Source organism: Callithrix jacchus, chromosome 17 (genome assembly GCF_049354715.1).
Source record: "Callithrix jacchus isolate 240 chromosome 17, calJac240_pri, whole genome shotgun sequence".
NCBI classification, from domain to species: Eukaryota; Metazoa; Chordata; class Mammalia; order Primates; family Cebidae; genus Callithrix; species Callithrix jacchus.
In genome coordinates this window covers 30,377,194-30,394,531 of record NC_133518.1, presented here as the reverse complement: position 1 = coordinate 30,394,531, position 17,338 = coordinate 30,377,194, and the positions used below count along the sequence as shown (strand labels likewise).

Sequence of the window (17,338 nt, the reverse complement as noted above, 5' to 3'; positions counted from 1 at the left end):
AATTTTGTGGCCAGCTTTAGTAATAGTCATTAGTCAATTTTTGTTGTGTCATTGAAATTCTAAAGGTCTTCACAGGAATTTAACAAATGTAATTCGAGTCTTGGAAGTTTTTCACAATAAGGATTAAAAAAGATTGGTTGTTTAATGGCAAACAAAAAAAAATGATTACCAAGCAAAAACAACTGATTATTTCAATTTAATATGCCTAGGACTTAGTTGGCAGAGAAGATATAATAACACATTTTTCTTCATAATCAAAGTTTTAAATTTAGATTTTACCTACTTTATTTTCTTATATTTTCTCTAACCACTGAAAAAGACATATAATGCTCAGTTTTTAGTTCTTGCTTTAAGGAATTGCTTATTTAATTGGCAGTTTTTAAAAGAGCAAAAGATAAGTAGAAAATTAAAAATGTGTTGCCAATATTTATGCATATTTCCTCCTTTTCCTAGATGGTATTTGCAAGTCATCAGACTGCATAAAATCAGGTAAGAAATGGTTTTTACATGTAATAGTTATGCAGCTGATGTATAACATTTAAAATTAAGTGCTAATCTTCATTTGCTTTGTTTATACTTTTATTCATTTTATTTATGTGTCTGGCTCTATAATCAAGGAAAATAAAAATGTATTTAAGTAGTAGATTAATTAACTTGTCTACTCTGAAAAATATATCACTGTTTTCAGCCCTGGGCTATATGGCAGGGCAATAGAAAACTGTATCTCTATTTGTATGGAGCTTGCCATGTAGTTGGAGAAAGAAAATGAACACTTATGAAATGGTAAGCATCGAATATTGTGTTAAATTTCACAATGCACATCAGCAGGTGAGTGAGAAGAAGGGAGTGAGATGTAGGCCTGTAAATCTAGGCAGAGAAATTAACATTTGGGGAGAACCTTGAAGTGGGGCTAGAATTGAGATGTGGAGGTACAGAAGAAGGAATTCCAAACACAACAGAAATAAACTATGTTATTGAGAAGTAGTAAAAATGTATGCTTGTTGGAAGAGTGCATTATGGAGAATCTTGGAACTCCATGTTTATCCTTGATATTGTAATACAGGAAAAACAGATATTTTTGAACAGGGGAGTGATCAGGCCAAAGGTGAAAGATGATTCCAGGAATGTGAAGTTGGATGGATTGAGTGAAAAGGAGGACAGGCAGGTGGGGCTGCTGCTGTACTCTAGGTGTTAGCAAAAAAGGGTGGCCTGTGGTGAGATAAGAGGGCTATTGAGGTAATGGAAGGGAGAATTGGGTGACTCAATAGAACAGACTTGCTAAATAAAATGAATTAGTTGAGAATGATGCCAAGTTTTAGAACCCAAGGGACTAAGAAAAATGGTGGCAGCTCACACAGAAATAGAGAGGTTATGAGGTGGATGTGGATGTGTTTGGTCTAAGCCGTGGGTAACAGCCACATGAGGATAGACAGCAGGGAGGTAGAGATGAGGTTTAAAAATCTGAAATTTGAATTTGGGATCTGTCAGTTTAGAAGTGATAGTGGAAGCCTTGGGAGTATTTGAGTTCTCAAAAGAAGAGAAGAAGTTTAAGGGCTGAACTTAAGACAATATCAGTGATTAGAAGAGAAAAAAGAATAAGAGCAGAAAACAGGAAAGTGTATGGAGCTATAGAAATTCTACCAATTAGAGTGTGTTGAAAATGGGAGTAGTTGTTCTTTCTTCAAGAAGAAAGGTGGTAGCTAAGGGCAGCACCCTGGGATATAACACAATGCTTATGCCCTTTAACAAGAGATTCTAAACCTCCTTTTTAGACGTCTATGTGTCTTATAAGAAATAAGAAATAAACTGTCCCAAATAATTTTAAGCATTTTCTGCTGGATATTCCTTTTTTTTTTTTTTTCTGGCAGGGTCTTGCTCTGTCACCCAGGTTGGAGTGTGTAGTGGTGTGATCACAGCTCACTGTAGCCTTGATCTCCTGATCTCCTAGGCTCAAGGCATCCTCCCGCCTGAGCCTCCTGGGTAGCTGGGACTATAGGCACCTGCCACCACTTCTGGCTAGGATTTAAAAAATTTTTCTGTAGCAGAGGGGGGTGTTATGTTGCCCAGGCTTGGTCTTGAACTGCTGAGATCAAGTGATCCTCCAACTTGTCTTCCCAAAGGGATGAGATTACAGGAATGAGCCACTACACCCAGCCTTGGATATTCTTTACATGGATTTTTGTTATTCACTGAACTTTGCAAAAGAATGATGGGAAAATATCTGGCAATTCTAGGCTGTAGTCTAATGTTCTGTATCTGTGCCCCTTGCTTTTTTCGTATTGCTTTTTGATGGATTTTTTTTTTTTTTTTTTTTTTTTTTGGCTCTGGGTCGCAAGTGCTATGGCCAGACATCTTGAGATGTGATGTGGGGAGCTTGAGGGAGAGTTGATTTAGATGTTAGCCATTTGCTGCTCAACATAAGATGCACTTTCTCCTTCAAAGTTTGTCTCAGAAACAAAGCTACTTTATTCCAAGGGAAATGGCTGCACAGGTTGGTACCTTGGCTGGAAGATGTCCATGGTCTTGTGCGAAAGTCAGCATGTGCCCAAATTGTCAAAGTTAACATTTACTTCCTCCCCAAGTCCTCCTATGCTTTCTCTCTCTACCAGCTACCCTATTAAATGCTCAGGCTGTCCTGCTTTGAGAAACTTCCACTTACATATTGACTACTAAGGGTTAATTCCTGTCTCTAATGCACTTGACATGTCTCTTCAGTATGTTAATCTATAGATTCTGTCTTTTCTCACTATTTTTTCTTTTTTGTCTTCTTTTCCTTGAATTTTATTTTCAAAGAAGCTGGATTTTTTTGACTAGGTAGGTGTATTTTTATAAACAAGAAGTGATTTTGCGACAGAGATCTAGGCAGGTTTCTCCTCCCAAGGAGCAATGTGACATTCAGAATCTGGGATCTTAAATGTGACTTAATGTTTAGAGATACAGTTTTTAAATAATGTTTGGCAAGTCTCAACTCTCTAAAATGTATTTAACCTGTATCCTTTAATCATAGATTAGAAATCAAACTAAATGTAAAACACCTTGCAGAACTGTATCTTGGCAGAGGAATGTATACAATAGAAATCACTTCTGTAGTAAACAAGGTTGCTGTATAGCTGTGTATTTTTCTTCATCCTGTTGGTTCACAAGCCATCAGAATACTTGTTCACATTGGTAGTTACTATTCTTCCTAGAGGAATAAATAAGATGACACACACCCTCATAGATACACTCTTCATATTCACACACACACACACACACACACACACACACACACACACACAGAGTCTTTTGCTGGTTAGGAGATCTTTTCTGCCACAGAAAATACAACTATTTCTTTTAGAAGTTATTGCAAACTAGGAAAATCCTAGAGGAAAACTTGGACAAAATCAAGTATTAAAGTAGAATGACAGGAGTAGAGCGGATGGAAAGAAAAGGAAATATGAAGGCTGAGCACGGTGGCTCACACCTGTAATCCCAGCACTTTGGGAGGCGGAGGTGGGTAGCTCACTTGAGGTCAGGAGTTGGAGAACAGCCTGGCCAGCATGGTGAAACCTCATCTCTACTAGAAATACAAAAATTGGCTGGATTTGGTGGCGCATGTCTATAATCCCGTTTACTAGGGAGGCTGAGGCAGGAGAATTGCTTGAGCCTGGGAGGCGGAGATTGCCGTGAGCTGAGATCATGCCACTGCACTCTAGGCTGGGCAACAGACCAAGACTCCATCTCAAAACAAAAAAAAGAAAAGAAAAATATGAATAGAAAGATGTTGAAAAAATATAAAATATCTTATCAGCAAGTCTATAGGGCACTTTAAGAGACTAGGTGGGTTCAAACATGAGCTCAGAAATTCTTGAGAATGGGAAAAGTAAGTATTGATATTCAAGGTGCTTCCATTAAGTGAAAGATGGCCCCAACTCGAACCTTTCTCCCAGTGGAAGGGAATGTCACAGCAAATGTAATTTTCTCTTTGATCTTTTGAAGTCAAGGAATAGAAATCAAGCCATACCAAGACAGAAGTAAAATATTGCAGAAGGCTATTTCAAATCTGTTTGGTGTTACATATTTTAAATCTGAGCATCTAGGACCTAAATATTTATGATGTACATAAAATGATGTTTATGTATACTTTAAATTAACTTACCCATATGTGTAATGTGTCAGTATGAAAGATTACACCAGACCGAAAATAAAACAAATACCACTTAAGAAAGAAGAACTTAAGGAAGGGATCAAAATGCTACAAAGTATTATTCATCACTTATTTACCCTGTAAGATTGTCAAAAACTTAGACTTATCGAGTTTGTATGTGATTTTTGCAGACTTTTCTATGTAAGTCTAAATCCTGAAACTGACTTTCATTGCATTGTAACCTTCCTAACTTAGATTTCAAGGAATCTCATGCTTTAAATCTAGGTTTCTTGACTCAATCACTATTGATATTTTTGTGCTATATAATTTTTTGTTGTAGGTGCTATTCTGTGTATTATAGGATATTTAGCAGCATCCCTGGCCTCTACCAACTAGATGTCAGGTCCTCTCCTAGTTATGACAACCAAAAAATGTCTGTACCCATTACCAAATGTCCCCTGGGGGCAGCACAGTCACTTGTGACTGGGTACAACTGGTTTAAATGGTCTCAAGATGTTATCAGTGGTTCCTTCATAATGGTAGGCAGAATAATGGCCTTTCGAAGATATTCACATCCAATTCCCAGAGCCTCTGAATATGTTACCTTACATGGCAACATGCCTGTAATCCCAGCACTTTAGGAGGCCCAGGCGGGCGGATCACTTGAGGTCAGGAGTTCAAGACCAGCCTGGTCAACATGGTGAAATTTGTCTACAAAAAAATACAAAAATTAGCCAGGCATGGTGACACGTACCTATAATCCAAGTTACTCAGGAGGCTGAGGGAGAATTGCTTGAACCTGGGAAGCAGAGGTTGCAGTGAGCCAAGACAGCGCCACTGCACTCCAGACTGGGTGACAGAGCAAGACTATATCTCAAAAAAAAAAAAAAAAGACAACATAGAATTGAGGGGTCTGCAGAAGCATATATTAGAAGTTAGAAGTGTGGTCCTAAATTATTTAGATGCCAGAGAGGCCAAGTTAAGACATAATCAATAGAGTTTACAAGAGAGAGTGGACCACCTATATAGTCATGAAGGTTGGACACTGCACATTTGTCGATGGCAGCCCTGAGAGACAGGCTTGTGGGACATTAAGACCTGGATGAAACACCTCTCTGAACTGTCCACTCCTTTTATTTTAATTCTGCACATACCAAGAAAACTTTTTATGATTATTTAATTATTAATACAAGGAGAGGTGGTGTTCTGTTACTTGAGAGATATTTTCAGCATGGTGAGATAATGCACAGCAGTCCCCCTCTTGTCCTCTGAGGATTCCCCCAAGACCCCAGTGGATGCCTGATACTGGACTGAACCAGTACTGAACCCTACATATGCTGTATTTTTTCCTATATTTACATACCCACCATAAAATTTAATTTATAAATTAGATACAGTAAGAGAGTAATAACAGTAACTAATAAGAACATGGAACAATTATAACAATGTTCCAGCATCGCTACTCTTGTGCTTTGGGTCATCATTAAGTAAAATAAGGGTTACTTGAACACAAACACTGTCATCCTGAATCAGTGGATATGATGATAATGGAGAAGGCTCCTCAGTGACTTTCATCATGCTACTCAGAGAGGTGCATGACTTAAGACATTTGAGTTGTCTGTTTCTGGAAATTTCTATTTAATATATTGTACTGTAGTTGATCATGGGTAACTGAAACCATGGAAAGTGAAACCACAGCTAAGGAGGAGACTACTGTATGCACATGCTGATTTAATTGTAAGTTTTGTGTGCCTTGAGCTATGACCCTTGAACTGAAATGAAGCTTGCAAATGTCTGCAAGGGCTCAATCATGGTGATACCCTTGGTGATGTATCTTGGCAACTGCTGACCTTTGCCTGACTACAACAACACATCTCTGCTGTATTGTGAACCATGGTCTCTACCTTCTTGTCTGTTATCACCTTGAAACCTCCATGAAGAAAAATAGCACAATTAGGTAAATCCAGGAAGGACTGATGGCTAACTCATAGGGACTGCTGGCCTGGTAGCAGCCTTTCAGTGTAGGAAATGAGGCTATTTCATTATGTAATTAAGTTTGGAAAAAATCCTTCATGGAATGAGAATGCATTGGACATCTTAGTGGGAAGACCATAGAAGTACACCTTTGTTAATTTGACTGTGGCATGTGGCAATTTACTTTAGGTGGCATCCCTGGCACAATTCTCATGAAAATTGTGTAGGGATATTACCTTACATTTCTCTAGTCAAAATTAGCATCTATCAATCAAATCCTTTCCAAGAATGGGAATCAATTATGTGATAAATACACAAATATATAATGTGTTTTTTACCCTCCAGGGAAATTTTGAGCAAGTAGTACACCATCATTTTTTAGTGAATGGTCAAGAAATTGTAAACCTAAAAAGTTGAATTAAGTAGTTAAAGGGAAAGAAAATTAGCAATGCCTGGTAAGCTAAGTAGTACTCCAAAGGTTTATTTTATAGCTATAGAAATTATCTACATGCAGAGGGGGTGGATACAAACTTACTTAGGTTGGAGTGAGGATCCTGGTTTGATATTTAACATTTTAGAATAAGAGATGTAGAAAGATTCCTCTTTAGTTGAAGGATCCATTTTGTCCTACTCATAAGCAAATCCACGAGGTAGCAAGGTGCTTTCTGGTAAGGCTTTGATATGATACGAGGCTCAAGTTGCTAAAATAGATAGATGACTTGAAGGAAATTGAAAAATACAGAATTTAAAACACCATAAGGAGAATGTTGCACAAGCTTTTGAATCCTGTAAATTTTCATTCTTTAAGACCATTTAGAAAAGGAGATTTTGTCAGGGGCTGGTGGTGGCTTGTTTTGATCCTATTTCTGAACTGACTGAAAACTAGCATACATTCTTTTTGTTCAAAACATCCTAGAAAGGCCACATATTAGTCAGGCCTTCTCCAGAAAACAGAACCAATGGAATATGCATAGAAAGTCTTAGTTACCAAAGGCCCAAGGACCTAGAGTTCTGATGTCTGAGAACAGAAGAAGGGGGACGTCCCAGTTCCAGAAGAAGGAGAGAATTTCCCCTCCTTCTGCCTTTTGTTTTATCTGGGTCCTCAACCGATTAGATGATGCTCAGCCACAATGCTGAGTGTGGATCTTCTCTACCTAGTCCACTGATTCAAATGCCACTCTTTTCCATAAACACTCTCATGGAAACACCCAGAAATAATGCTTTAGAAATAATGCTTTATCAGCTATCTGGGTATCTCTTAACCTGGTCAAGCTGACACCTAAAATTAACCACTACATGCTACAATGAAAAGGATAGTCTCAACTGTGAGTGAGGATGTGGAGAAACTGAACCATCATACATTAATGGTGGGAATGTAAATTTTAGTACATCTGGATCAAAATGTTAGAAACATTTTGGAAAACAGTTTGACAGTTTTTACAAAATGTTAAATATATACCTTCCCTACAACCCAGCAATTCTACTCCTAGGTATTACTTAAAAGAAATGAAAACACATATCCTAGCAAGAACTTTTTTGTGATTGTTCATTACAGCATTATATATAAAAGCCAAAACATGGAAACATCCCAAATGTGTATCAACAGGTGAATCAACAAAATGTCATATAGCTATGAACTACAAACCACACGGCAATAAAAAGGAGCAAACTACTATTATGTGCAACAGTATAGATGAATGTCAAAAATGTTATGCTAAGTGAAATAAGCCAGACACACAAAAAACTGCATATTGTAAAATTCAATTTATGTGAAACTTCTAGAAGAGGCAAAACTATAGGGGCAGAAGAGAGAATATTGATTGCCTGAGGCTGAAGATGAAGCAGGGATTGGCTGCCAATGGACATAAGGGAACTTCTTGGGATAATAGAAGTGTTCTGAAACTGGACTGTGACAGATTCTCAGCCTTTTGGCTAAAGATCAAGTGTAAATTGGATTGCGGTGATGGTTGCACAACTGTATAAGTTTACCAAATATTATTGGGTGAATTTTATGGTGTTTAAATTAATAACCAAAAGATGCTAAAAAAAAAAAGGAAATAAAAAGAAAAATCACCCGCATCCTTTCCTCCATCTTTCCAATGTCTATTTTTACGTAATTATCTTATGCTTTGATCTTACGCTTGCTGTTGTATGTTGAGTCTATGAGTTCCATTCTTGCAATTTAAATGATTATCTGTAGTTTTCAACATCTGTGAAATCCTCCCTAAATAAACACAAGCTTTTTAGTTTGCGTGAGCCTCTGTTATTTACTTTATATTAGCATTATATTGATGAAAAGTCTCTGGAAATAGTAAATCAACTGGGAAGTTAAAATTATTTGAGGATTAGGTGTGGGAAGCCCTGTTTTTTACTCCCTGGGGTTTCACTTGCAGAGGAAGTGAAAGACATATGTGCCCAGGTGTACCAGCCGTCTGGATCAAAGCCAGACTACTTGGTCTACCACAGAGCATTTAGCAGTTACTGCTTCTGGAAAAATGTGTTGGTTTTTCACGCAAGTGCTGTGACATGTTTCCCTTTTCACCTTGACTGGTAGAAAGTCAAGAGCCAAATTTGAATTTAACTTGAAATTATAGGACCTCTTTGTATAAACTTGCTTCATCAGCTTTATTCCTGTTCCTCTTTTCGTTCTCAGACAATGTATATTACTTTATTTTATGTAGCCCTCTAAGGCCACTTTGAATTCTTTTAGGAAGAATATAGGTTAATAATTAGATGAATAGAATATAAATGCCAGCAAGAAATACGTGCAGGAGAAGGGCTGTTAAATTATAAAGTTTGTTTCAAAGAGATGCAAGTGTTATGTGTAACAGGCACAATTTTTGGAAGCTTACTGCTTCTTTTTCCACTAAGCCAACTTTTAGCATGGGAGATCTAGGATGTAAGTTTCGGCCACATCCTGTGTTATTGGTATGTGTTCCTAATTAAGTCAGTTCAGCTTTCTGCATTTCATTTTCCTTATCTACAAAATTGGAATTAAAAGTGTCTCATTTTACAGAGAAACAGCAAAGACTAATGACAGCCTATTTCATGTTACACATTCTTCAGGAAGATGCACCAAAGGTATAATGTACAGCTCTGATTCATTTAACATCTTATTTCATGAAAATCACAAATGCACTATTTATTTATTTTTGTGATGGAGTCTAGCCCTGTCACCCAGCCTGGAGTGTGCAATGGCACAGTCTTGGCTCACTGCAACCTCCGTCTCCCTCCCAGGTTCAGGCTATTCACCTGCCTCAGCCTCTCCTGAGTAGCTGGGATTACAGGTGCATGCCACCAGGCCCGGCTAATTTTTTGTATCTTTATTAGAGACTGGGTTTCACTGTGTTAGCCAGGTTGGTCTTGAACTCCCGACCTTGTGATCTGCCCGCCTCAGCCTCCCAAAGTGCCGGGATTACAGGTGTGAGCCAACACACCCAACCGTCAAATGCAGTATTTAACATTTTTTTCTTTTTTGAGAATCAAATAATAATCAAATCAAAAGGCAAACTACACACACACACACACACACACACACACACACACACACACATATATATTCCAAAATGTGTTTATTGAGGTGGTTTCCCACTCATCTTGATTCAAACTGCTTTTAGTGCTGCTTCCTCCTGAAAGAACATCCTTCTGTAAGCCTTGCTTTTCCTCTTGGAGGCTGACAGAGGACAGTGGAGCAGCCAACACACAAAACTATCATTTGTGCATGGCTAAAAACTGTGGTGATTTTATAGTATCCTGGGCATTTCACACCCAGGGAGTGGGAATTGGGGCTCTGCACCAAGTATTTCTTCTTGTGTTTCCTCTTCTGGATAGGGATGAAGGAGAGCAAACAATATATTTTTAAAGAGGAATAGCCAGAGAGGGAGAGAGAGAGAAAGAAAGAGAAGGAGACAGAATATAATACATTTTAGGTAGTCTCAAATAAAAATGTATCATCCTTTATTAACATTTTCTTTGATTGCTGTGCTCTTAGCATGGGGGTGACAGTTTAGGCTTTGAATCAATTAGAATGAGCACAATCAGAAATGAACACTTGAATCTGTGTTTCCTGTGAAGAAAAACCAACAGGCACACCTTAGTTTACAAATGTAGTTACTCTGTGCTCACCCTTGCAGACCTTTGCCATTATCCCTTTTCTTACCACTGATTAATCCCTAAAGGTAAATAAGTTAGAGGTCTGCATTAGGAGAATGACTAGATCCTTGGTATTCAATGTGTGGTCCATGGACCAACAACAGCAGCAGCAGCAGCTGAGAACGTGCAAAAATGCAGTCTTGGGCCCCACCTCAGACCTACTGAATCTGCAGCTGCACTTTCAGTAACCCTTTCAGGTGATCTCCCTGCACAGTAAGGTTGAAAAGCACTAAATAATAGTGATTTTCAAATATGGCTGCTTATTACAATGGTTTGGGAAGCTTTTGAAATATACCTATGCTGCTAAACTTTCTATTCTTCCTGGGCACACAGAATTTCCATTTCTTCAGTAGAGTAGTTTCTGTTATGTGTTAGGAGGAAAAGCAATTTAAGTAAATGAATAGATGTTAAGCAGTATAGGAATTGCCTGGACATTTGCATTTTTAAAAGAAGATACATATTGACCAACTGATTGCTTTAACAGGTTCAATTTCAGACTGTGTGCCCAGTGAAGACTTTACGTTAGAGAGGAGAGACACTGAGCCTGATTTTCTGCTAATCATGGAGAAGCTCAACCTGGAATGTCTTCCTAAATTTCCCCAGTGTAATGCAGGCATGATGTTTCTGTGGAGACATTAGAACAACTTTTTCCCTCATCCATTCATTCATTTATTCATTTATCTATTCATTAGTTAATTAATTTTATCTTTTAAATTTTATTTTTTACTTTTTTAGAGGCAGAGTCTCCCTGTGTTGCCTAGACTGCCCTCAGGCTCCTGGGCTCAAGCAGTCCACACTCCTCAACCTCCTAAGCAGCTGGGACTACAGGCACGTCCCTCCATACCTGGCATTCATTTTTTTCCCTCACGAAAGCATTAATCAAGCACCTTCTAAACACTGAACATTAGACATTGGAAATATGAACTAAAATACCTCCTGCCCTCAGGAAAATCTGGTCAGTGTGAGAGACGTAAACAAAATGGTTTGATAAGTGCTATGATAGTGACAAGAAGATTGTGTGTGCTACAGATGCTCTGAGAGAGGAGCAGCTAAACCAGAGTGGGTATGGGAGTGGGCAGCTGAAGTGATGGCAACAAGGCCAGGAAGCCAGTCCCACATCACCCGCTAAATTCTGAAAGGTAGTTGGATTACCCAACCAATGGGAGCAGAGGAGAGCATGCGCATAGGCTGTATGCAAGATGGAGGAGAGAGCTCGGTGAGTTTAGGACCTGGAAGTAATTCATGATGGCTGGGGTGTAGAGGCAAGCAAGATGTGATGCTGGAGAAGTAACCAGGGCCCAGGTCACAAAGGGTCTTATATGCCATGATAAACGGGTTGCAATATCTCCTGAAGTCTACAGAAAATGAATAAAATTAAAATGCCACAGGGAGCATCTAAGGGATTTTCAACGGTGGTGTGGCATTGTCGAGATTGGCTGCTGTCTAATTTAGGCCTGGTAAAGTGGAGGCAAAAATTTACCCAAACAAGGGAATAACGTTTCAGTGCTCCTTGTTTGTGAGAGAGCTTGGCGAGACTGGGAAACTGAAAGAATTTCTGTAAGGCTGTCATAGAGGGTGTGTATGAAGATAGGAAAGTGGAGGCAGGAAGGAGAATTGTTCACTACAGGCAAAAGAAAAAAGCACGAGTTGGATTTTGTAGTCATTGTTAAAGTGAATGCGCTTCCTTCTAGTAGCGGTGAGAAGTCACAGAAAGAAGGGTTTGAAAGGACGCATGACTTTGTCAGAATTATTGAGAAAGATCACTGACAAGAATTAAAGAATGGCTGTGGGCAGGAAATTGGGCTACTGCACTTATGTGGATGAGTGTGGTGGTTGCCTGGATTTGAATGGCAACAGTTTTTGTTGCTGTTGCTGTTGTTAGTTTGTTTGGAGATGGAGCCTCACTCTGTCACCCAGGCTGGAGTTCAGTGGTACAATCATGGCTCACTACAGCCTTGACTTCCCCAGACTCAAGCAGTCCTCCCACTTCAGCCTCCGGAGTAGCTGGGACTACAGGCATGTGCCACCATATACCATTAAGTTTTGTAATTTTCTTTAGAGATAGGATTTCCTCATGTTGCCCAGGCTGAGAAATGGATAGATTTATGAAATATTTACTGGGAATTCATAAGACATAATGTTTCTGTAAATTTGTGAGGTTGTGAAAAAATAGGTGAGGTTGTGAAAAAGAAGTGAGGGAAAGGTAATTCAAGTTTCTGGTTTGGTAAATTGGGTGGTAAGCTTGGCCGTTCACCAAGCTAGGGAACACTGAAGCAACAGCTTATTGGGTAATAGGCTGGGACCAATGCAGTGAAGAGTTCACCTTGAGACAGTTTAAATTTGAGATACTGGTACATATTTGATGTGGTAGAGTTCAGGGAAGATGGTGCTGGAAATAAAGATTCAAGGGTCATCAGCATGTGGATGATATGGTTGAGATTTCCTAGGGAAATGGAGAAGGGAATCAAAAATGGCATCACATAAAGCAACATTTGAAAATGAAAGGAGGAAGAAACTCCTAAAGAAACCGAGAAGTAGTATTCAGAGAGGTAGAAGGAAAACCAGCAAAGCATAAAATCACCAAAGCAAATGGAAGAGCAGATGTCAAAAATGAGAGAGTGATTGTTGGAATTAAACACAGCTGAGAGGTTGACTGGGCTAAATGTTGAAGGCAGAGACGAAGACATTGAAGATGGAAAATTGATGGATCTTGTCCATGGGGAAGTAAAAGAGGATATGTATCCAGGGAAAAGTATGTAGGATTATTCTGAGATGGAGAATGGCTGTCTTCCCTTTTATTTAATACTGGGTGAAAGAAGCCAAGATGGCTAAAAGGCACATATGTTTGAAGGCTGGAAGATTGGAAAATTGATGGATCTTGTCCATGGGGAAATAAAAGAGGATATGTATCCAGCGAAAGAATGTAGGATTATTCTGAGATAGAGAATGGCTGTCTTCCCTTTTATTTAATACCGAGTGAAAGAAGCCAAGATGGCTAAAAGGCAAGTATGTTTGGAGGCTGGAAGAGACTGGGGGTTGAATGGGTCATGATCCAGTTGGCCTCTACGAAGTAACAAGCAAAAAATCTCCCCCTGAGAGTGAGCTGGTAGAGAAAGTAAATAAGGAGAGTATGAAGACTAGAAAGGGTCCATGTGAGGAGTGGGCCATGCACACAGAATTGATGGCTCTGTTGAAGTGGAGGGCTGTAACTTGAAATGGCATTAAACCAGTTGTGTGGTTTCTCCAGTATCACCAATAATAGCTTCAACAGATATTGTTGGGCACTGTTTTAGACGCTAAGGTTACCCAGCACCTAAACACAGAGTGAACAATGCAAAGTCCCTGCCCACAGGAGCTTACAATGAGCTTAGTAAAGGAGACAGTAAGTAAGCAAACAAACACACATATAAAAAACATTATTAGATCTCTTAGCCTAGAGTTGGAAGGGAAGAGGAAGGCAGCTGAATCAATTCAGGGTAGGCTCATTCACAGGGGGCAAGGGAATGAAATACTTTGGTGAGATGATGGTTTCAGGGATGGCACAGGATGTACGCTGGATAGAGGATATAAATGAAAGGTAAGGTAAAAATGGAGTGGCCATAGGGTGAGAGTTGGCAGTGAAGTTGAAGAGCAGGTGTAGAGGGAATAAAGAAATGAAAAAAAAAAAATTCTAAGGATCAGAAGATTCTTATTGGAGAGGGGGTTACTCGAGATGAATATTTCAGAGGCACAACTGTTCTGGGTTGTGAGAACATTAAGATCTGAGAACATTAAGATGTCGTTGTGGAAATGTATTCACCAATGTGAAGTGAAGGTGAAAGTCAGGAGAGTTCAGATGGTCAAGAAACTCTTAAGCTAGAGTATACCAGAGGTTGTCCACAGGGTCTCTGATATGACATAGCAAGATGGTAGAACTTATCCGTGGAAGGGCAGACTGTGAAAGGTGCCAGAGTCTTTTTTTTTTTTTTTGGAGATGGAGTTTCAGTCTTGTTGCCCAGGCTACAGTGCAATAGCACAATCTCAGCTCACCACAACCTCCACCTCCTGGGTTCAAGCGATTCTCCTGCCTCAGCCTCCTGGGTAGCTGGGACTACAGGCATGTGCCATCACACCCAGCTAATTTTTTGTATTTTTAGTAGACACAGGGTTTCTTCATGTTGGTCAGGCTGGTCTCGAACTCCTCACTTCAGGTGATCTGCACACCTCGGCCTCCCAAAATGCTGGGATTACAGGCATGAGCCACCATGTCATATCAGAGTCTTAAAGAAGCAGATTAATGCCTTTGGAGTCAATAGAAGACAGAGATAAAGTAGATGAGGCTGGGGTGGTTGACTGACAGAAGCTTACATAAGCTGAGTGGAGAGTATAGATTTGGCTATTGCACAGAGTGCAACAGAAAACTAGTTTGGCTTTTCCATGTTGGGGCAAAGTGAAGGGATATGCCACCCAATGAGATTAGTTCAGATGGGTAAGGATTTTCAGTACATGTGTTGTCATATGAAATTATCACACAAAAGGGTAAGCAGCAACTAATAAGAAGAAGTGCTAGAGGGCTACCTGTCTGGCATATAGTGTGGGATTCCATTTGATAGAATTATTGATGAATTTGTTTCTACTCATTTTTATTTTTCTGCTATCCTAGATAAAAACTCAAAATGAATCAATGAGTTTTTATCTTAAAATGTTTTGTTTAAACAGTTCTCAGAGGTATAATCTTCCTTTAATAATCCATTTCTGCAATCCAGAGGAGTCCAACTGTAGTGCCTTAACTGTGAAGCTAATGAAATGGGAGTTGGTCCACCTCATAGACTAGACTAGGTGATTGCAAAGTTAAATTGAAGTTGCCGAGCAAGTATCCAATAGCCAGCAGTGAATTTGTTTCTCTGTGTTTGATGCTTAAGCAAAAACAAGCAAGCCAAGTGTAAAATGATGGATATGACCCAGCCATATCTTCTAAGGATTATTTTATTAATCAAGGTTTTTCTGAACTTTAAGGAAATTCTTATTCAAAGAACTCCCAAATCATTAAAGGCTTCTAACAAGATATGCTTGAAGATTTGGTAATTACTTAAAAAATACTCCAGAAAAGAAAGCTTTTGTTAAACTCTTTGGCTTAATTTTCTGGAATAATGAAATTAGCTGAATGAAGTTAGGACGTTTCTGATACTTCTGCCAGTTTGACACTAAATGAATTATTTTCAAAACACATGTATGTAGTAATTAATGTTATTACTAACTTAGAAGCCAAGAAGCAAAATAGTAATAATTGTGTTTGTGACAGAGAAATGAATTTTAATCATGTTTGAGTGAATGAGATAAACAAATAATATCATGATGTAATATACACACAATCATTAAATCAACTATAAGTTACTCAAAGCACCATACTTAATACTCTAGCAAGGATCTGATAATATGCTGAGAAAAAAATGATTCAAGTGAAACCTTGAAAGTCACCTTAAAGAAACTAGCATCGTGCAACTATGAATCTTTTAACAGCTTCTGTAAAATAGTAGAGCTGAATGCTGTGGCACACACGTGTAGTCTTAGCTACTCAGGAGACTGAGGCAGCAGCATCACTTGAGCCCAGGAATTGGAGATTAGCCTGGGCAACATTGCAAGACCCCATCTCCAACAAATAACTCAATAAGTTCGTAGCAATAGGTGCTATGAAACTTTGTGATGTAGTTTGGATATTTGTCCTCGCCCAAATCTCATGTTGAATTAATCCTCAGTGTTGGAGGTGGGGCCTGGTGGGAGGTATTTGGATCATGGAGGCAGATCCCTAATGACTTGGTGCTATTTTTGCAATAGAGAATGAGTTATGAGATCTGGTTGCTTATAGGTGTGTGGCACCTCCCCACCCACTCTCTTGCTTCCTTTCTTGCCAGGTGAGATGCCTGCTCCTCCTTTACCTTCTGTCATAAGTAAAAGCTCCCTGAGGCCTCCTGAAAAGCAGATGCTGGTGTTATGCTTCCTGTAAAACCTGCAAAGCCATGACCCAATGAAACCTCTTTTCTTTATAAATTACTCAGTCTCAGGTATTTCTTTATAGCATTGCAAGAACAGCCTAATACACTTTGTATGGCGCCACTCAACTGTGGTAACAAAATGAAAATAAAGAAATGGGAAGCTCTGGAAAGTTGACAGATTGGTTGAGTTCCATATGGGACTCCAAGGGTCAGTCCCATTCCAGGGCCAGGCACTCACTGGGGCCAAGGTCAGTAGCTCAAATGTCCCACATCCAGTCAGCTCCCCACTCCTGGTGATCTGTCTCTGACACCAGATCTAGTAAATAGGTTTCTGCCTTCTCCCTTGGGAATCTCACTCCTGGCTCTTTCTCTACTTCTGGAAAATGAGTTTCTTTTTTTTTTTTTTTTCCTGTCTTCTGGGACTGAAATCTAGCTTAGCTCTTAACCTCATGACCTTTTGCCAGAAAGTGGAGAACTGAAGTTTCTTGGGTCAATGCACACCATCTGCTGGTTATAGCTCCCTCCTCACTCTGCCTGTGGGTGCCCTCCCTGTGAGGCTTCTTTCTGTTGCTTGTAGCTGGATGCTCTTCTGTTGATGGTCCTTTATAGTCTAGCTAAACCAGGATTCAGTCTCACTGGTCTCGTCTAACTACTTCTATCAGAGCCCAGTTTATGCGAATGATGAATGTTTTATATGGAAAAAGAATGTTTCTTCATTTACTGAGGAAGGAACAGCTTCACTGATTTTGTATGCCAACACAGACAGCCAAGGAGCCTGCTTGTCCTTCACCTATCAGCCATCACACCTATTCATTTTCAAAACCTAGGAGGGGGAAATTGGTTTTTTGTTTTGTTTATTTAGCAAAAGAAAATCTAATTATGTGAAGTTCAAAAAATTTTAGATCCTGCCTATCTGACTTTAAAATGAGCATTCAAGTCATTTTTTATTCAGGGATAGTAACAAGAAAAAGAAGGTAGTATCAGAATATTTCAAGATTCTGATACAGTGCTTGTGTGGGTTTTAGTTTACAAATAGCAGATGGTGATGATTTACTACAAGAAGATGTAATTAATTGAGAATAAAGGATCCTTTCAGAGTGTTCATTATAGGCTA

The 17,338-nt window shown here is 39.2% G+C and overlaps 1 protein-coding gene across 5 annotated transcripts in view; it reads left to right on the top strand.

Annotated features, from left to right (window-relative positions):
• Positions 1-17,338, top strand: part of MME (membrane metalloendopeptidase) — a 101,232-nt gene that overhangs the window by 5,641 nt on the left and 78,253 nt on the right. For all 5 annotated transcript variants that reach the window (XM_002759471.6, XM_078353993.1, XM_078353990.1 and 2 more), the window contains exon 3: positions 454-489. In XM_002759471.6, coding sequence (XP_002759517.1) covers positions 454-489 — 36 coding nt within the window. The remainder of the gene's footprint in view (positions 1-453; positions 490-17,338) is intronic.